At 39.6% G+C, this 17,042-nt stretch overlaps 1 protein-coding gene and 1 long non-coding RNA gene across 3 annotated transcripts; one reads left to right on the top strand and one right to left on the bottom strand.

Annotated features, from left to right (window-relative positions):
- Positions 1 to 2,187: 2,187 nt before the first annotated feature.
- LOC129875490 (uncharacterized) lies at positions 2,188 to 17,026 on the bottom strand. 2 transcript variants are annotated; one of them, XM_055950763.1, is made up of 13 exons: positions 16,852 to 17,026; positions 16,579 to 16,765; positions 16,223 to 16,292; positions 11,758 to 11,954; positions 4,702 to 4,777; positions 4,515 to 4,598; positions 4,352 to 4,431; positions 4,093 to 4,216; positions 3,888 to 3,947; positions 3,746 to 3,796; positions 3,505 to 3,663; positions 2,668 to 2,800; positions 2,188 to 2,547 (listed from the first exon to the last, which is right to left on the bottom strand). In XM_055950763.1, the coding sequence occupies exons 2-13, from the start codon at positions 16,728 to 16,730 to the stop codon at positions 2,381 to 2,383; spliced, it is 1,353 nt and encodes a 450-aa protein (XP_055806738.1). In that variant the 5' UTR covers positions 16,731 to 16,765; positions 16,852 to 17,026; the 3' UTR covers positions 2,188 to 2,380. The 2 variants fall into 2 exon arrangements, with proteins under 2 accessions (XP_055806738.1, XP_055806739.1); XM_055950764.1 differs by lacking the exons at positions 3,746 to 3,796; positions 3,888 to 3,947.
- Positions 12,761 to 15,320, top strand: LOC129875491 (uncharacterized). The gene is made up of 2 exons (XR_008763199.1): positions 12,761 to 12,880; positions 14,944 to 15,320. It is a non-coding gene; the product is annotated as an uncharacterized LOC129875491 (long non-coding RNA).
- Positions 17,027 to 17,042: the final 16 nt, after the last annotated feature.

Genomic DNA, 17,042 nt, shown 5'->3' with positions numbered 1-17,042 from the left:
ACTCCTACAATAGTTGAGTTGTTGTCTCTCACAATCCTACAGGATGGGAAGTGATAAATATGTAAAGCCTATCCCTTCTTTCTTTTGACGTATCTTAAAGATAGATGATATATGATATGAGCTCTTGCGTAATTCCATTCTTAAGCTCTGAATATGCTATATGTCTCTTATTCACACTTTAATGGAAAAACTCTCATCGTAGTTGAGCTACCTTCCCTGACCCGTCTATATGTCGATGAGTAATGGGATGTAAAGCTCCTACTCCTAAGGACTCTGTGATGACAGATGTCTCTGATTTCTTAAGTCGGTTCGCGTTACCTTAAAATATGTCTATCACTCCTGAGACTTCATTTAATGTAGCCCTAATGGCACTTAAAGGGGCACCTGACATGATTATTCAGTTCGGTATGATATATATATGATGACTATGACACCGAGTCCCATAAATGGGCCGAGTACGGTATATGATGATATGATTATGACATTGAGTCCCATAATAGGCCGGGTACGGTATATGATGATATGATTATGATACTGAGTCCCATAATGGGCCGAGTATAGTATATGATGATATGATTATGACACCGAGTCCCATAATAGGTCGGGTACGGTATATGATTATATGATTATGACACCGAGTCTCATAATGAGCCGGGTACAGTATATGATGATATGATTATGACACTGAGTCCCATAATGGGCCAAATACGGTATATGATGATATGATTATGACACCAAGTCCCATAATGGGCCGAGTACGGTATATGATGATATGATTATGACACCGAGTCCCATAATGGGTCGGGTAGGGTATATGATGATATGATTATAACACTGAATCCCATAATGGGTCAGGTACGGTATGATATATATATGATGATAAGATATGATGGTATGAGATGGTAACGGTACGATGTGAATATACACTACTCCCTTCACCGAGTCCCTCACTAAAGGGCCGAATACAGTATATAGGTGTGCATATGAAAGCATAATAATATATTTGTAACATATGATATGATGTCGTATACGATGATATGATGCCGTATACGATGATATGATAACTCTGAGTTCCACAGCGGGCCGGGTACGGTGTGGGAGGATGATATACATGCCCTCATTTTATAAGATGCAGGTACAGTGATTTATTAAATGTTATACTTGTTTCCACTGTGTTATGTTTTATATACTCAGTACATGTATCATACTGACCCCCTTTCTTCGGAGGGCTGCGTTTCATGCCCGCAGGTACAGATGTTCATTTTGGAGACCCTCCAGCTTAGGATTTCCACTCAGCTATGTTGGAAGTGCTCCACTGTTCCAGAGCCTACCATTTGATACTAGTCATTTGATGTATATATGTGTTTATTCAGGGGTACGGCGGGGGCCCTGTCCCGCCATATGATGCAGTTAATTCTCTTAGAGGTCTGTAGACATGTGTATGTGGGTTGTTTATTAGTTTGTTTCAGCTATGCCTGTATGTCGTGTTGTAAAGGTTATTTTGTTATGGCAGCCCTGTCGGCTTGCATGCTTTCATGTTATGATACAAGTGAAAGAGGCTACAAGTATATGAAAAGGTTTTGACCCCTTTGGGGGTTTTTGGGTGTAGTATCACATTACGCATAGTTCAATTTGGCTATATTTGACAGTTACGTATACGGGGGCCCAGATCGGACCACAGTCGCAGCCTACGGGGTTGATTCATGATAAAATAAACCTGTGAAACCTATAAAAAAGTTATTAAGAGGTTACTAAGGAGTTACCTCACACAAGACAACTAGTACCATTATGAACGTGGGTGTCTGTAACATTCTATTCTCCTCATATTAAAAGGGAATCACACTTTCTCTCTTCAAAAGAAATAAAGAAAAAGACTACTTCTATATATCTCTCGAAAGCATAAACTGAAAAGTACATTTAATTTGAGAAATCAAAGTTCTATTTCCAAGTGAAATAGAATTAGCTTGGAGCAATTCTTTGTTGCATAGATATCAACATCTTTCGGCTGCTGTTAACAGATGCACAATGTTGTTCCTATTACGAATATCTAATAGTTTGTATAATCTTTTGCAAACCCAAAATTTTAGTACGTCATCTCTATTATTATATTACTGATTTGTATGGTGACTATACCTTTCAAGTGTATCTCTGGTTAAATATATAATTTGAACTTGAATTCGGGACTAATTGGCCACCTTAATATATTATTTTATTAATATTATAACAACAAAGACTATTCACGAGTACATAACTGAATATGTATCTCAAATTTGAATTCAGAACTAATTGGCCATACACTGGCCTATGCACCAGTCATTTTTTCCCCATCCCACATTAGTAAAATACCCCTGAATTTATTGCACGTTTTACACCTTGAGAGCTATGCCAAGAAAGGTTCTGTCAATGGCTTAGGATGGGATGTGTGGAATCTTATGAAGAATGCGACTACAACTCCAATTAAGGCAGAAATCCCTGGAATGAAACCTAGAGAAAATCGTGTAACAGAGAAACAAGGATATGCTGGATCACAGGCAACAGGATCTGCGCCTGCATTATTCAGAACAAACCTCAAGTTAATTTATCATTAACCTGAATCGAACTTGTGGTGCATAACAAACCGACGTGCATGAAAAATAGTAGACGGAGAGAGGGGAAGCAGATGCTTACTCTCATATGACTCGAGAAAGTACAAAAACACTCCACATAAAACTTTGTCAATAAAGCCCAATGATCCATAAACAAAAGCAGATCCATCAAGATCTTTATCAACTAGCTCGCTTTCCATCCCTATTGCTGTTACCTGTCATCCAAATGAAAAACTTCTATCATATAGCAATGCAAATATATGACATATGAACCGGTTGGCTTAATTATCAACTCAGAGTTACTTTGCAGCAAGAAACAATGAACGCCACTGATATCTGATAATCTGACAATCGATTCGCGACCAATTTCATTTTTCTTGGAACTTAATAAAGCATATATAAGTCTGTTTACTAAGAAAATTGCTCCTTTATTATGTGTTTTCTTGTTTTCATTAAAAGAAAAGAGATTTAGAATGATACATCACAACTATGCATCAGTTCTAAGCTAGTTGTGGTCGGGTATATCAATCCTCACTTCCATTTAGACTTGTCCTGAGATTAATTTTACGGATATAAGTTCCCCTACCCTTGATCAAGTAATAGTAAAAGAAAGGTTTTGTTTAGTGTAGAACACCAAGTGGAGGTAACCTTTTCCATGCTTTACCATGGTTGCTAGAATACATTTTTATTAATTGTTTTAGAAATTAAACAGTTATAAAAACATAAGTTATGAAATGTCAGATTAATTGCCTAAGCCAAGCTGGACTTCTTGTACAAGATCATTGATGACAGGAATTATACCATACATATAACATACAGGTAACAACAGAACTATGCATACTGACTAATCGGTAACAACAGAACTATGCATATTGATAATCAATCTAGAAATTTAAAAAAAAAAAAAAAACTCACTTACCATCATCAACGCATTTCCTATGCCAATAAGTATGGACAAGACATACATAAAAGCATTCATGTTTATTGGGAGGAAAATTACTGCAGCTCCACAAAATAGCCAAAGGAGACCCCCAGCAGAAAAGAAGGCTTTCAACCGTTCACCACTCCATTTGAGCTCCTACAAACAATCAAAATACTTTATGCATGAGCAGAAAAAGTAAGTCTGGGGGAACAAATATGAATTGAATGGTGAAGAGAACCTGAAGGAGGACAGATGCGATGAAGCTGGATAAGTATATGATGGCAGGAATCTATTCACATGAATAATATTAATTAGAATAAACTGGATTTTTTTCCTTAAAAGAGGAGCACCTTATTTCAATTTGATGGCAAGGACCATACCAAGGCTTTTGAAGATGGGCTCATCCGTAGATCATTGATAACGTAAACAGCTAAGAAGGTCTGAGCCAAAAAAAAAAAAAAGAAGGAAAAATACAGATACTAAAAATTAGGTGACCTAAGCAATGCATTATTGTGTATTTGAGTGTTGAATTACTGTGTATTTGAGAGTTGAAAACTAACAGAAAAAAAAGAGGTTAATACTGACCTGAGAAACATTACTCACAACTCTAGTCAACACATAGATGCTAAGTACTTGGTAATATAGGACTTTCTTCAACCAATATGTCCAAGAAGCTTTAGCACGTTTCCCATCATATTTAAGTTTTAGGCTGCCCAAGTAAAATGAATACTACAACGTTAACAGTGAGAGAAACATAAATTACAGTTGACGCCAAGAATTATCCACAAGCAATAACAATAACTTAGCATATACTCCTAAAGAGGATTGGGAATATGTAGCAAACCTCGGTTCTTTAGTTCCAAGCTGAAATATAATCACGAAGACTGCTCCAATGAAAATCGAAATATAAGCCATCAATTGGTACTGCATGTATTATTTCTTTAATCAAAATTTAACCCAATAGGGAACAGTTGAAAATACAGAGTGACCACTTGATGAAAATTTACCTGATTCTTAATGTCAACCTGTGAGCTATAAGTTTTCTTATTGAAGACGAAAAATGCGATCACATATAAGATTAGGCTTGCAATCTTCACCAATATTTTTTAGGCAAATGGTAAAAGAGGGAAAAAAGATTAGTCTATTAAGTATGACATAGAAAATATCCAACTGATCACATAGAAAATAGCCAACCATTGTAAAAGCATTGCGACAGCTAACGCATGCTACTCTGCTTGTTGGGTTTAGTGTGACGCCATTTACCATTGACCTGCAATAAGCATTTAGCCATAAATCCGTATCCTGGATTTTTCAGCATAGATAAAAGTGGACAAGACAAGTAACAGAGATAAGAGTATGTTAGACCCCTAAGCTTGGACATGGCGTATGGTGGACGAGGGCAGTGCTAAGGGTTTGTACATTGGCCCTTGGCATGAGCCTAGATGGCTGTGGCAAGCAATGTACAAGGCTGCAGGTTGATGGCAAGGCATGCAGCAAGGCAAGGTGCTTGGGTGATGGCAAGCAGCTTGGCGACGGGCATGTGCGAGATAGGCACATGGCACCAAGGCATGCGCGAGATAGGCGCATGGCACAGGCGCAGGGCACAGGTGCAGGCATGCGCGAGGCGCATGGCACATGGCACAGGCGCAGGCATGCGCGAGGCGCATGGCACAGGGCACAGGCAGGCGCATGGCACCAGGCGGGCATGCGTGCAGGCAAAGGGCAAGGCATCAGCTGGCATGCAGGCTGGCATGGGCAAGCTGAGGCCAAGGCTGAGGGACATGGCATGGTGGTGGCATGAAGATGGCAAGGTGTTGGCATGAAGCTGGCATGGCTATGTGGGCACTGGCATGGCATAGCGTTGGCATGGCACGACACTGGCAAGGCATGGGCACTGGCATGGCATGGGCGTGGGCGAGGCGCTGGCATGGCGCGCAGGCGAGGCATGCGCGCAGAAGACCAGCGTGCCAGGCACGCGAGCCAGTTGACTTGTTCAGCGACCACGTCCCATGATCTCCGGATTTTCAGGACACGATGAAGGCTGTTCCCCCATGACTTCCCCCATGTAATGCAGCCACGTGACTGCACGTCCCTACCCCCTAGCTGTTGTTTTGCTTGTCTATATATAGTGGACTGCCTAGGCTTTGTGAAGGCAGTCACGAGTGAAATATATTCTAAGTGTGAGAGCCAAAGTTTTGTAGTCTTAGCCTGATTTTCTGAGTGTATTCCTTTGTAATAATCTGAGTGAGAGATTAATAAAGGTTGGGCCATTTAGCTTGTATCTTTGTGTGTTGTTTGTTGCTGTGCGTGTTTGTTCTTTATTGTTGCTAAGTTCAAACGTTAAAGCGGAAAGTAGGCTGAAGTCTATTTGCGAAGTAGACTGCCTAGCGGAGAAGATTTTTGTGTTGAATTCGGAGGCGAAAATTAACCCTGTTACAACTGGTATCAGAGCTTTGCTTGACTGGAAACGCTATGACAAACGCTGGGAACACAAAAGATAGAGTGGCGGCTCTAGAAACACTAGTGGGAATTTCAGAGAACGTTGAAGACGCATCAACGTTGGTAAGTCGAATTCAGGACTTACATGCTGAATTGGCTCGTTTTAGAGAGATTGTTACTCTCAAAAACACTGAATATGATAGATTTCATGTTGGCTCTTTGGCTCAAATCGAGGATTTGAGGAAGGCAAATGAGAATTTGAACTTGGAAATCACTGTTTTGCGAAGGGCCATTGCTACAGGCCCTAGCGGAGTACAGGCTGTGGAAGTTTCTAAAGTTCGAGTGCCTGAACCAAAATGTTTCATTGGCTCACGATCTGCAAAGGACCTGGAGAATTTCCTTTGGGACATGGAGCAATACTTCACAACTACTCGCATTGCGGAAGGGGACAAACTAAATATTGCAACAATGTATTTGTCAGGCGACGCGAAACTCTGGTGGAGGACTAGAGATGCGGATGATGAAGGTGCTGGGAGGCCTAGGATTGATTCTTGGGCAAAATTGAAGAAGGAATTGAGGGATCAATTTCTTTCTAGCAACGCCTCATGGGTTGCTAGGGATCGTTTGAAGCGCTTGAAACACACTGGTTCTATTCGAGACTATATCAAAGAATTCACTTCTTTGATGCTTGATATCCAAAACATGTCCGACGAGGACAAGTTGCACAACTTTATCTCGGGGATGCAGGCTTGGGCCCAGAATGAGCTTAGGAGGCAGAACGTGAAGGATCTCCCAAGCGCCATTGCTGCTGCAGATTCTCTTGTGGAATTTCGTTCATTAAGGATACCATCTGAAACTCCTACATCTTCGAAGTCTAAGAAAAAGACGGAGAAGAAGAAAGAGTGGAAGAAGGATGAAAGAAAAGAGCGCAGTGGTGAAAAGGGCAAAGCTGTGGCTGACTCAGACAGTTCGAGGAACAAGTCGGTCAGTGACAAAGGGTGCTGGACATGTGGTGGCAACCACATGGCCAGAAACTGTCCAAATAGGGAGCGGGTGAATGCCATGATTGCTGGTGGAAATGGGAATGAAGAAGGCGGTGTTGTGGCTGCCTTGGCCAACCCGTTGGGTTTGCTTTTGAATAACAATATTTCATTAGTAAATGCCTTGGGGGAGTCTTCCAAAAATCCGCATTCCTCACTGCTCCACATTGAGATGAAAGTGAATGGGCAAGTGTTGGTGGCCATGGTAGACACGGGGGCCACCCATACTTTTGTAGATGTCAAGATTGCTACGAAGTTTGGGCTCAGGCTGACGAAGAGCCCAAACTACATGAAGAGTGTGAATCAAGTCGCACAGCTCATTGAAGGCATGGTATATGATGTGAAGATCAGCGCAGGGCCGTGGGCTGGAAAGCATAGCTTGATGGTGATACCGCTCGGAGACTTCGACATGATCCTTGGGATCGATTTTCTGAGAAGGTATTGTTTCGTTCCTATGCCTCACTTGGATAGTGTTATGGTGATGCAGGAACATATGGCTGGTTTTATAAAGGGTGTTCATCCCTTTGGTGAAGCGGACAAAGTGCAGAGGTACAAGACCCCAATAATCTCGGCCATGACAGTCGAGAGAGGGCTGAAGAGAGGCGAGATGACTTACCTTGCTGCCTTGGTCGAAGTGAAGCCTGACGTGCAGGTCAATGTGCCTGAAGAGGTGGCCATAGTGTTGGAGGAGTTCAAAGATGTTATGCCCCCTAAACTCCCCAAGACCTTGCTGCCTAGGCGAGACATTGACCACAAAATCGAGTTGCTGCCAGGTTCTATCGCCCCAGCGCAGGCTCCATACAGGATGGCTCCTAAGGAGTTGGCGGAGTTGAGGAAGCAGCTCAACGAGTTGCTTGAGGCTGGACTGATTCAGCCATCAAAAGCTCCCTATGGTGCCCCAGTTCTTTTCCAGAAGAAACAAGATGGATCGCTGCGGATGTGCGTGGACTACAGGGCCTTGAACAAGGTAACAATCAAGAACAAATATCCAGTTCCCTTGATTCAAGACTTGATGGACAGGGTGATCAAGGCATGTTGGTTTACTAAGTTGGATCTTAGGTCAGGCTATTGGCAGGTTAGGATAGCTGAGGGTGATGAACCTAAGACAACTTGTGTAACTAGGTATGGGGCATATGAATTTCTTGTAATGCCGTTTGGGTTGACAAACTCCCCGGCTACCTTTTGCAACTTAATGAATGATGTCTTATTTGAGTATCTCGACGAGTTTGTAGTTGTTTACTTAGATGACATTGTTGTGTATAGTCGTTCACTGGATGATCATATCAGCCACTTGAAATTGGTGTTGTCTCGTCTGCGAGAACATCAATTGTTTGTTAAGATGGAGAAGTGCGAATTCACCCAGCAAGAAATTAAATTTCTTGGGCACTTGGTGAGCCAGAATCAGGTGCGCATGGATCCCAAAAAGGTGCAGGCCATTGTGGATTGGCAAGCTCCTAAAAATGTGAAGGACTTGAGGTCTTTCTTGGGGCTGGCGAATTATTATCGCAAGTTCATCGCGGGCTATTCAAAGAAGGCAGCAGCCTTGACTGACTTGCTGAAGAAGGAGGCAGTGTGGGCATGGACAGACAAGCAGGAGGGTGCCTTCAAGTTGCTGAAAGGTGCCATTGCGTCTGAGCCTATACTAAGGCTTCCAAACTTTGAATTGTCGTTTGAAGTACACACTGATGCTTCAGACAAAGCTGTTGGAGGTGTCTTGGTGCAGGCAGGACATCCAGTAGCATTTGAGAGTCGAAAGCTGAATGATGCTGAGCAAAGATATTCAACTCACGAGAAGGAGATGGTGGCAGTGGTGCATTGCTTGCAAATATGGCGTGTGTACTTGCTAGGGACTAAGTTTGTTGTCCAGACGGACAATGTTGCGAACACCTATTTCAAAACGCAACGCAAGCTAAGTCCCAAGCAAGCTCGATGGCAGGAGTTCCTAGCTGAATATGATTTCACATGGGAGCACAAGCCAGGCAGAAGCAATCAAGTCGCCGACGCGTTGAGTAGAAAAGAGGTACTTGCTGCAGTATATTCTATTTCAAGGCTTGAATCTGATTTTCTTGATAAAATCAAAATATGTGCTGCCAATGATTCAATGTATGCTAAGCTAATGAATCAAGTGAGGGATGGCACTGTGAGACGTTATTGGATCGAGGACGACCTACTCCATTTTAAGGGGGGGAGGATCGTTGTGCCTCAGGGTGGTGATTTGCGGAAGGAGCTCATGAAGGAGGCGCATGACACCACTTGGGCTGGTCATCCAGGTATTGCAAGGATGCTAGCCTTACTGTCTCGCACTTATTATTGGCCTAACATGGAAGACGACATTGAGGCGTATGTCAAGACTTGTCTAGTGTGTCAATTGGACAAGATTGAATGCAAGAAGGAAGCTGGGTTGTTGTAGCCACTTCCTATTCCTGAAAGGCCATGGATGTCCGTGTCTATGGACTTCATTGGTGGGTTCCCAAAAGTAGACGGCATGGCAAGTGTCATGGTTGTGGTGGACAGGTTCTCGAAGTATGCTGTCTTCATTGCCGCTCCAGTGGTATGTTCGTCGGATGTTGCTGCTGAGCTATTCTTTAAAAATGTTGTTAAGTTCTTTGGTGTGCCGGGTGATATTGTTAGCGACAGGGATACAAGGTTCACAGGTAGATTTTGGACTGCCCTATTCAACATGATGGGGACAGACCTGAAGTTCTCTACGGCGAACCACCCTCAAACTGACGGGCAAACGGAAAGAATTAACTACTTGGTGGAGGAATACCTCAGGCATTTCGTGACGGCCAGTCAAAGGAACTGGGTGGAGCTACTGGATAGTGCACAATTTTGCTATAATTTGCACAAGTCATCGGCAACGGAGATGAGTCCATTCGAGCTGGTCCTAGGCAGACAACCCATGACGCCGCTTGATGTTGCTAGGCAGAAGGCACAGGGCAGGTGTCCAGCTGCTTACAGGTTTGCAAGGGACAAGCAAGAGGTGCTTGCTGAGGCGCAAGACAGCTTGTGCAAGGCCCAAAAGCGCATGAAGAAATATGCGGATCAACATCGAAGGTCGCTAGAGTTCAATGTGGGCGACAAAGTGTTGCTGAAGCTTACTCCCCAGATTTGGAAACAAATCACAAGTAAGTTCAGACATCGTCGCTTAATTCCAAAGTATGATGGGCCGTTTGAAGTGGTCCAGAAGGTCGGCGAAGTTGCTTATAGGCTGAAGCTACCTGAAAGGTTGAAGCTCCATCCGACATTCCATGTAAGTTTTTTGAAACCTTTCTTTGAGGACACTGATGATCCAGGCAGGAGTCAATCAAAGAGGGCACCGGCTGTGGTGCGCACACAGTTTGACGCCGAGATTGAGAGGATTCTAGACCATCGGATTCTTGGTGCTCAGAAAAATAGAAGGACAGAATTTCTAATTCATTGGAAGGGAAAGCAGGAAGCCGATGCTACGTGGGAAAAAACAAAGTCACTATGGCAGTTCGACAAGCAATTGGAGGACTACCTCAAAAATGCCTCGACGAGGACGCCGAGTTCAACTGGTGGGGGTGGTTTGTTAGACCCCTAAGCTTGGACATGGCGTATGGTGGACGAGGGCAGTGCTAAGGGTTTGTACATTGGCCCTTGGCACGAGCCTAGATGGCTGTGGCAAGCAATGTACAAGGCTGCAGGTTGATGGCAAGGCATGCAGCAAGGAAAGGTGCTTGGGTGATGGCAAGCAGCTTGGCGACGGGCATGTGCGAGATAGGCACATGGCACCAAGGCATGCGCGAGATAGGCGCATGGCACAGGCGCAGGGCACAGGTGCAGGCATGCGCGAGGCACATGGCACAGGCGCAAGCATGCGCGAGGCGCATGGCACATGGCACAGGCGCAGGCATGCGCGAGGCGCATGGCACAGGGCACAGGCAGGCGCATGGCACCAGGCGGGCATGCGTGCAGGCAAAGGGCAAGGCATCAGCTGGCATGCAGGCTGGCATGGGCAAGCTGAGGCCAAGGCTGAGGGACATGGCATGGTGGTGGCATGAAGATGGCAAGGTGTTGGCATGAAGCTGGCATGGCTATGTGGGCACTGGCATGGCATAGCGTTGGCATGGCACGACACTGGCAAGGCATGGGCACTGGCATGGCATGGGCGTGGGCGAGGCGCTGGCATGGCGCGCAGGCGAGGCATGCGCGCAGAAGACCAGCGTGCCAGGCACGCAAGCCAGTTGACTTGTTCAGCGACCACGTCCCATGATCTCTGGATTTTCAGGACACGATTAAGGCTGTTCCCCCATGACTTCCCCCATGTAATGCAGCCACGTGACTGCACGTCCCTACCCCCTAGCTGCTGTTTTGCTTGTCTATTTATAGTGGACTGCCTAGGCTTTGTGAAGGCAGTCACGAGTGAAATATATTCTAAGTGTGAGAGCCAAAGTTTTGTAGTCTTAGCCTGATTTTCTGAGTGTATTCCTTTGTAATAATCTGAGTGAGAGATTAATAAAGGTTGGGCCATTTAGCCTGTATCTTTGTGTGTTGTTTGTTGCTGTGCGTGTTTGTTCTTTATTGTTGCTAAGTTCAAACGTTAAAGCGGAAAGTAGGCTGAAGTCTATTTGCGAAGTAGACTGCCTAGCGGAGAAGATTTTTGTGTTGAATTCGGAGGCAAAAATTAACCCCGTTACAGAGTATATGTGCGTGATGGATGAGAAATCAAAAAGCATTCCTTACTACGCCAGCCAGTTGCACAAAAAAGATTGTTAACACGTTGAAGTAGATAAGCCGAGGAGATTACATGTGTGATATCTGAGTGCAAGACCATCCGCTGCAGAAAACCACAGCAGATATGCAGTAACCAACAGTTTGAACAGCAGGCGAATCAGATCCAAGAATTTTGCAAGGAAGGCAACCACCGAAGAGTGATGTAAACGATAGAGCAACTAACAGGCATCCCATGCCATGCCATATTTTGAAATGACCAAACCTGTCTATCTGCAACATAAAAGGGAAGAAAAAAGTTGCAGGGTTAAATGTTCAGTGCTGATTGAATCGGTGAGAAAAGAAAAAATAGTAATACTTTCATACGAAAATTTTCAATATTTCAGTGAGAATATGTTTAACAGTGAGCTGGTTCGGAGAAAAATGATTGAGAAAATCACATTATATAACACAAATTTCTCACTGATTTGGAATGAGAAAAACCTTTGTTTCTAGTAGTGACTCCAACTTATTTTTCTTGATGAGTAATAGGGCTACAGACCAAATGAGAAAAAAGGTTTTGTACGTTAGTAATTTCTATTTTATGGACTCACATTGATATATTTGTATATAGATATACTATCATTGAAAGGAGCCAATTTTATAATCTACTCCCTCTATCCCATTTTAGTTGTCATGTTGCGCTTTTCGAAAGTCAATTTGACTAATTTTTAAAGTTAAATTATATTACTTTAACTTAATATTATAAAGTAAAAAAATTAGATATTCAAAAACTATAAAAGTACTATAAGTTACAATTTTTTTCATATCAATATGATAAAAGAAATATATCTTAAAATGTTAGTCAAAGTTCATATAATTTGACTCTAAAAAAGGAAACAATGACAACTAAAATGGAACGGAGGAAGTAATAAAATATTAAACTGTTTGGGGCTAAAAGTAAATATCTATTAGTATGTGGGTGAATTTAAATAAGAAGAAACCCATAAACTTTTCATATGTCTGATGAAGACTTATTGAAAAGGTGTCTTTTAACCTAAAAATTCGCTTCTAATTCTTTAAACTGAATGGTCCCTAAACCAAAAGAACAATATTCTTTTCTTTTTCTTTTTCCATCTCAGAAAAAGAATATCACAAAGAACTATCTTCAAGGTTTAGAAGTTCTTGTCTTCTTGAATCGAGTATTGCCATATATAAAGGTTAGTATTCTCTTTTCATTCTTATGGAATCATATCTCTGTCTAATAATTTGCTTGTGATCTTGGATGGATTATATAAAGTTTTTCAACAAGTGGTATGAAAGCACAGTCTAGTTAGATCAGTAGACATGGAATAAAAATAGAATTTAAATCTAAAAAGTACTTTTAGGCTATTTTTTTAAGGCAGTCTTCATTTTTCTTCAGGCATTTTCTTTTCATTTCTCCTTCTTAAGGCAGTCTTCTGCCAATTATTTGTTTTTCGGTGATTATCTGATTACTTGATAATGATAAAAGAAGAAAAGATTATTTATGAAGTTAACACCATGTTTAAAGTAAAATTCTAAAAGTGAGAGGCTTTTTCTCTCTCTTTTTTATTCTAATTAATAAGCTTGTTTCGCTATTATACAAAACCGTGTTATGTGGTTAATCAACTGATGTTATGGCAATTGCTATGTATCACTTTTCCATAAGTTTTCGTCCTAAGATATCTAATTTCAGAATTTGATGACTCAACTATCTCTAATCAATTATCAAAAGTGTGTAAAGTAAAGTGATATTTGGTTAGATTTGCTTTTATGGGAGTTTTTATGGTTAGATAAATGAAGTGGCATTGAAATATTTTTCCCACTTCCAATCCCCTTTTACAATGTTGTATTGGTCCATGAATTTTGTTAATATATGTGAAATTCAAAAGACACATTCCTGAAAGTTTGCAGTTCAACCATAAAGAAGACTCCCATCAATGGAACATGTTGATAGAAAGTTTCACTTTGATTTTGTCAAAGATCATTTTTTTAAAATGGAATGAATTTTTTCCATTACTTCAGTTGGTGATTATCAAACAATAGACTTGATTGATTCATGAATTAAAAGTCTAATATCTTAATTATTATGTCATTAGTGTTTTTTGTTTAAAAAAGTAAATAGATTGAACTAATATGTTGCCAAAGTAATCTCTATTGCATAAATTCTATTTATTTTGAACATATAAATAAGTTTTATCTATGCAAAATAATTATCCCAAAAGAAGATCATTTTGGCTAGATTATGGATAGTTATGAATATGTGATACATTTAGTAATGCATGCTAGTAATGTCGGTCCAAAGAAATATATATTATTAAGACGTTTCAATAATCAACATTCATAAACTATGTATAAGAATACCTTCGACAAATTATTATTTTTGTCCAACGACTAAATGATAAATGTTGTGCTAGTTATCTTGAGATGGGACCACCTTTCATATATGTGTGTGTTTGATAAATGTTAAAAGCCAAAGCACCTTGAGGTTGGATTTTTGGTTGTTAAGGAAAGAGTTTAGAGTTGTCTTATGTCAATTGAGCATATTAATACAAATTCGATGATTGCGGATTCTGTCTCAAAGGGTTTGCTGCTTAAAGTGTTTCATGGGAATGTGACTCATATGGGTGTTGTTAGATTCAATTATGAGCCATTTTAGTAGGAGTTGATTATTTATTTATGATTTTAAGATGTTAAAATTTATTTTAGATACAGATTGAAGTTTTATGAAATTTAAAATTTTTATGTGTTTACTGATAACTCTGAAAATAAAGATATTAACTTTCTATCGCGGTTTGCATAAAGTATAAGAAAGTGATTTTGAACTATTAAAGTCATATAGTAGGACTAGTTGGAAATAGACATGCTTTAGATCATTTTACATGTAATTTTCATATTTGATATGTGTCATTGGTATTACTGATATTATTTGTGATCATTGATAGGTTTAGTTATGATTATATGTTACAAAAATCGTTTTGATTCTATATTGGTATTATCGATGAACGAGATTGTTTTGAGATATTTTAATTAAGATAGCAGAAGTTTGTGCACAATAAATTTTCGTTTGTGTACAATTCTTTAGAAATATATATGATCCAAGTGGAGATTGTTAGTAATTTCTATTTTATGGACTCACATATTAATAAATTTGTATATAGATACATTGTCATTTAAATAAGTTCATTTTATAATCTAATAAAATATTAAACTATTTGGGGCTAAAAATAAATATCTATTAATATGTGGGTTTTATCCTTAGATCCACAGTGAGAACAGAGAAGACCAGCTCGTACCCTCAGAAATTCGTCTTCATCATCGAACAACAATTAGTAGTTGAAATTTTCATCGGTATTAGATGCAAACAAAGAGATAGTGGAGGTCAGCTCGTTTCCCTCAAAGAAATTATCATCGGATTGAGAGCAACAAGCTGAGAAACAATCATGTAAGAGCAAAGAAGGAGAGAGACCTGAAGATGAAGCTTAGCAGAGGAATTGAAGAGTCAAGCTTCAGTGAGAAATTTCAAGAAGATAGATGTTGTCTGAGATTAATTTTGTTGTTTTTCCTTTCTCTTGTTTTGGTCTGGGCTAGTTTTGACCCGATTATTGTATCTTGTGTTGGACCTTTCTAATTTTCCATTTTCAATAAATGGGCTGTATGACCTAATTTAATTTAATAATAATTTAAATAAGAAAGAAATTCATAAAATTTTTCATATGTATGATGAAAATTTATTGAAAATGTGTCTTTTAATCTGAAAAAGTGTCTTTTGACCTGAAAAGACACTTCTGAATTCTTTAAATTGAGTAGTTCTTTAATCAGAAAAATAATATATATTTTTTCTATCTCAGGAAAAAAAATACCATAAAAAAACTAATTTTTTTGTTCTATTTTAGTTGTCATGGTTTTTTTTAGAGTCAAACTATATAAACTTTAACTAACATTTTAAGATATATTTTTTATTATATTAATATGAAAAAAATTGTAACTTATAGTAATTTTCGTATAGTATTTGAATATCTAATTTTTTTACTTTATAATATTGAGTTAAAGTAATATAATTTAACTTTAAAAATTAATTACATTGACTTTCGAAAAACGCAACATGACAACTAAAATAAGACGGAGGGAGCATTGTTTAGAAGATCTTGTCTTCTTCAATCAAGTATTGTCATGGATTTGCTTTTCATTCTTATGATATCATATCTCTGTCTAATTATTTACTTGTACTCTTGGATGGATTATATAAAGTTCCTAACACTGTATATTTGATCAAGTACATAAGTGGCTTTCAAAAATGGTGAGGTTGATCAGGTAAGAAATTAAACAGATAATGTACATTTCTGCAATAACATGGACAAGCTAAATCTAACTAATTCTAGCACGGGATGTTAAGCTTCACACAATGCTTCCACAAGACATCGAAGATAAAAGGCAGTAGTTATTCTTCATGAATTGATGTAGTACATATATACCGCAAAGCATATATAAGAATAATTTTTTATAGGAAACAAGGAAAATAAAATGGAATATATATTTACCAGTTCACCAGCTATTATGGTCGTAAATGCATCAGCAAACTGGCCAGTAAGTGTGACTGTTGCGGCATTGCTGTGAATTAGAGAGGCTTAATTAAGAGATGAATCTCAAAATAACAAAACAATTCACAGTCTTAACAGCAACAATAGTACTTTACCAAATAAAGAGAATATATGAATAGGAAATATCCCTTTTGTGTACATTTTCTTCTTCAATGACATCCCAAAACTACTGAATTATAAAAGAAGAAACTAGCTAGCTACCACCTTGTTATCAATCGGACCATATCTATCAAACATCATTATTTGGTCCGTACGTATTTTGTGACATAACAAATAAATGAGCGTAAAGTACCAACCTTGGGGACAATCCAATATCTGTCAAGTAGAGCAAGAGATATGTATACCAACAGGAAGATGTTATATCATTCAGCATGTGTCCCACACCATAAGTAAATATAGAACACCTTCCAAGGGCCTTTGGTTCATCATCAACCATTTCATCCGCCATGATATCAAGTCTCCGATGTCCTAGTTATTTGACACCTGCACCACGCATCATATATCGATGATCGATGTCATGAATTTCAATTTAACAAGTTTGGTTCACAATATAAACATATGACATATACTTGGCCAAAATATTGGGCATAAGGATCGTGTTTGCACTAAAGTGTTTCTTGAGTAACATGTACCGATCGACCAACTTTGATTTCTAATTTATCTGCTGTATAAGGCATAAATTTAAGCCTGTATTCTTCAACTAAATTATTGCGCATTTATTTTGGGGAATTGTTCAGCATCAAATAAAATAAATAAAGAA

The sequence above is a fragment of the Solanum dulcamara genome, chromosome 12, assembly GCF_947179165.1.
Source record: "Solanum dulcamara chromosome 12, daSolDulc1.2, whole genome shotgun sequence".
NCBI classification, from domain to species: Eukaryota; Viridiplantae; Streptophyta; class Magnoliopsida; order Solanales; family Solanaceae; genus Solanum; species Solanum dulcamara.
Note: the sequence above shows the minus strand (reverse complement) of the source record. Positions and strands in the feature narration are given on the sequence as shown.

Coding starts and splice junctions, on each gene's coding strand:
- LOC129875490 (XM_055950763.1), bottom strand. CDS start 16,730: ATGGCGGATGAAATGGTTGATGATGAACCAAAGGCCCTTGGAAGGTGT. Junction 16,293..16,578: donor GATATTGGATTGTCCCCAAG/GTTGGTACTTTA, acceptor TCTAATTCACAG/CAATGCCGCAACAGTCACAC. Junction 2,548..2,667: donor CTTTCTCGAGTCATATGAGA/GTAAGCATCTGC, acceptor TGAATAATGCAG/GCGCAGATCCTGTTGCCTGT.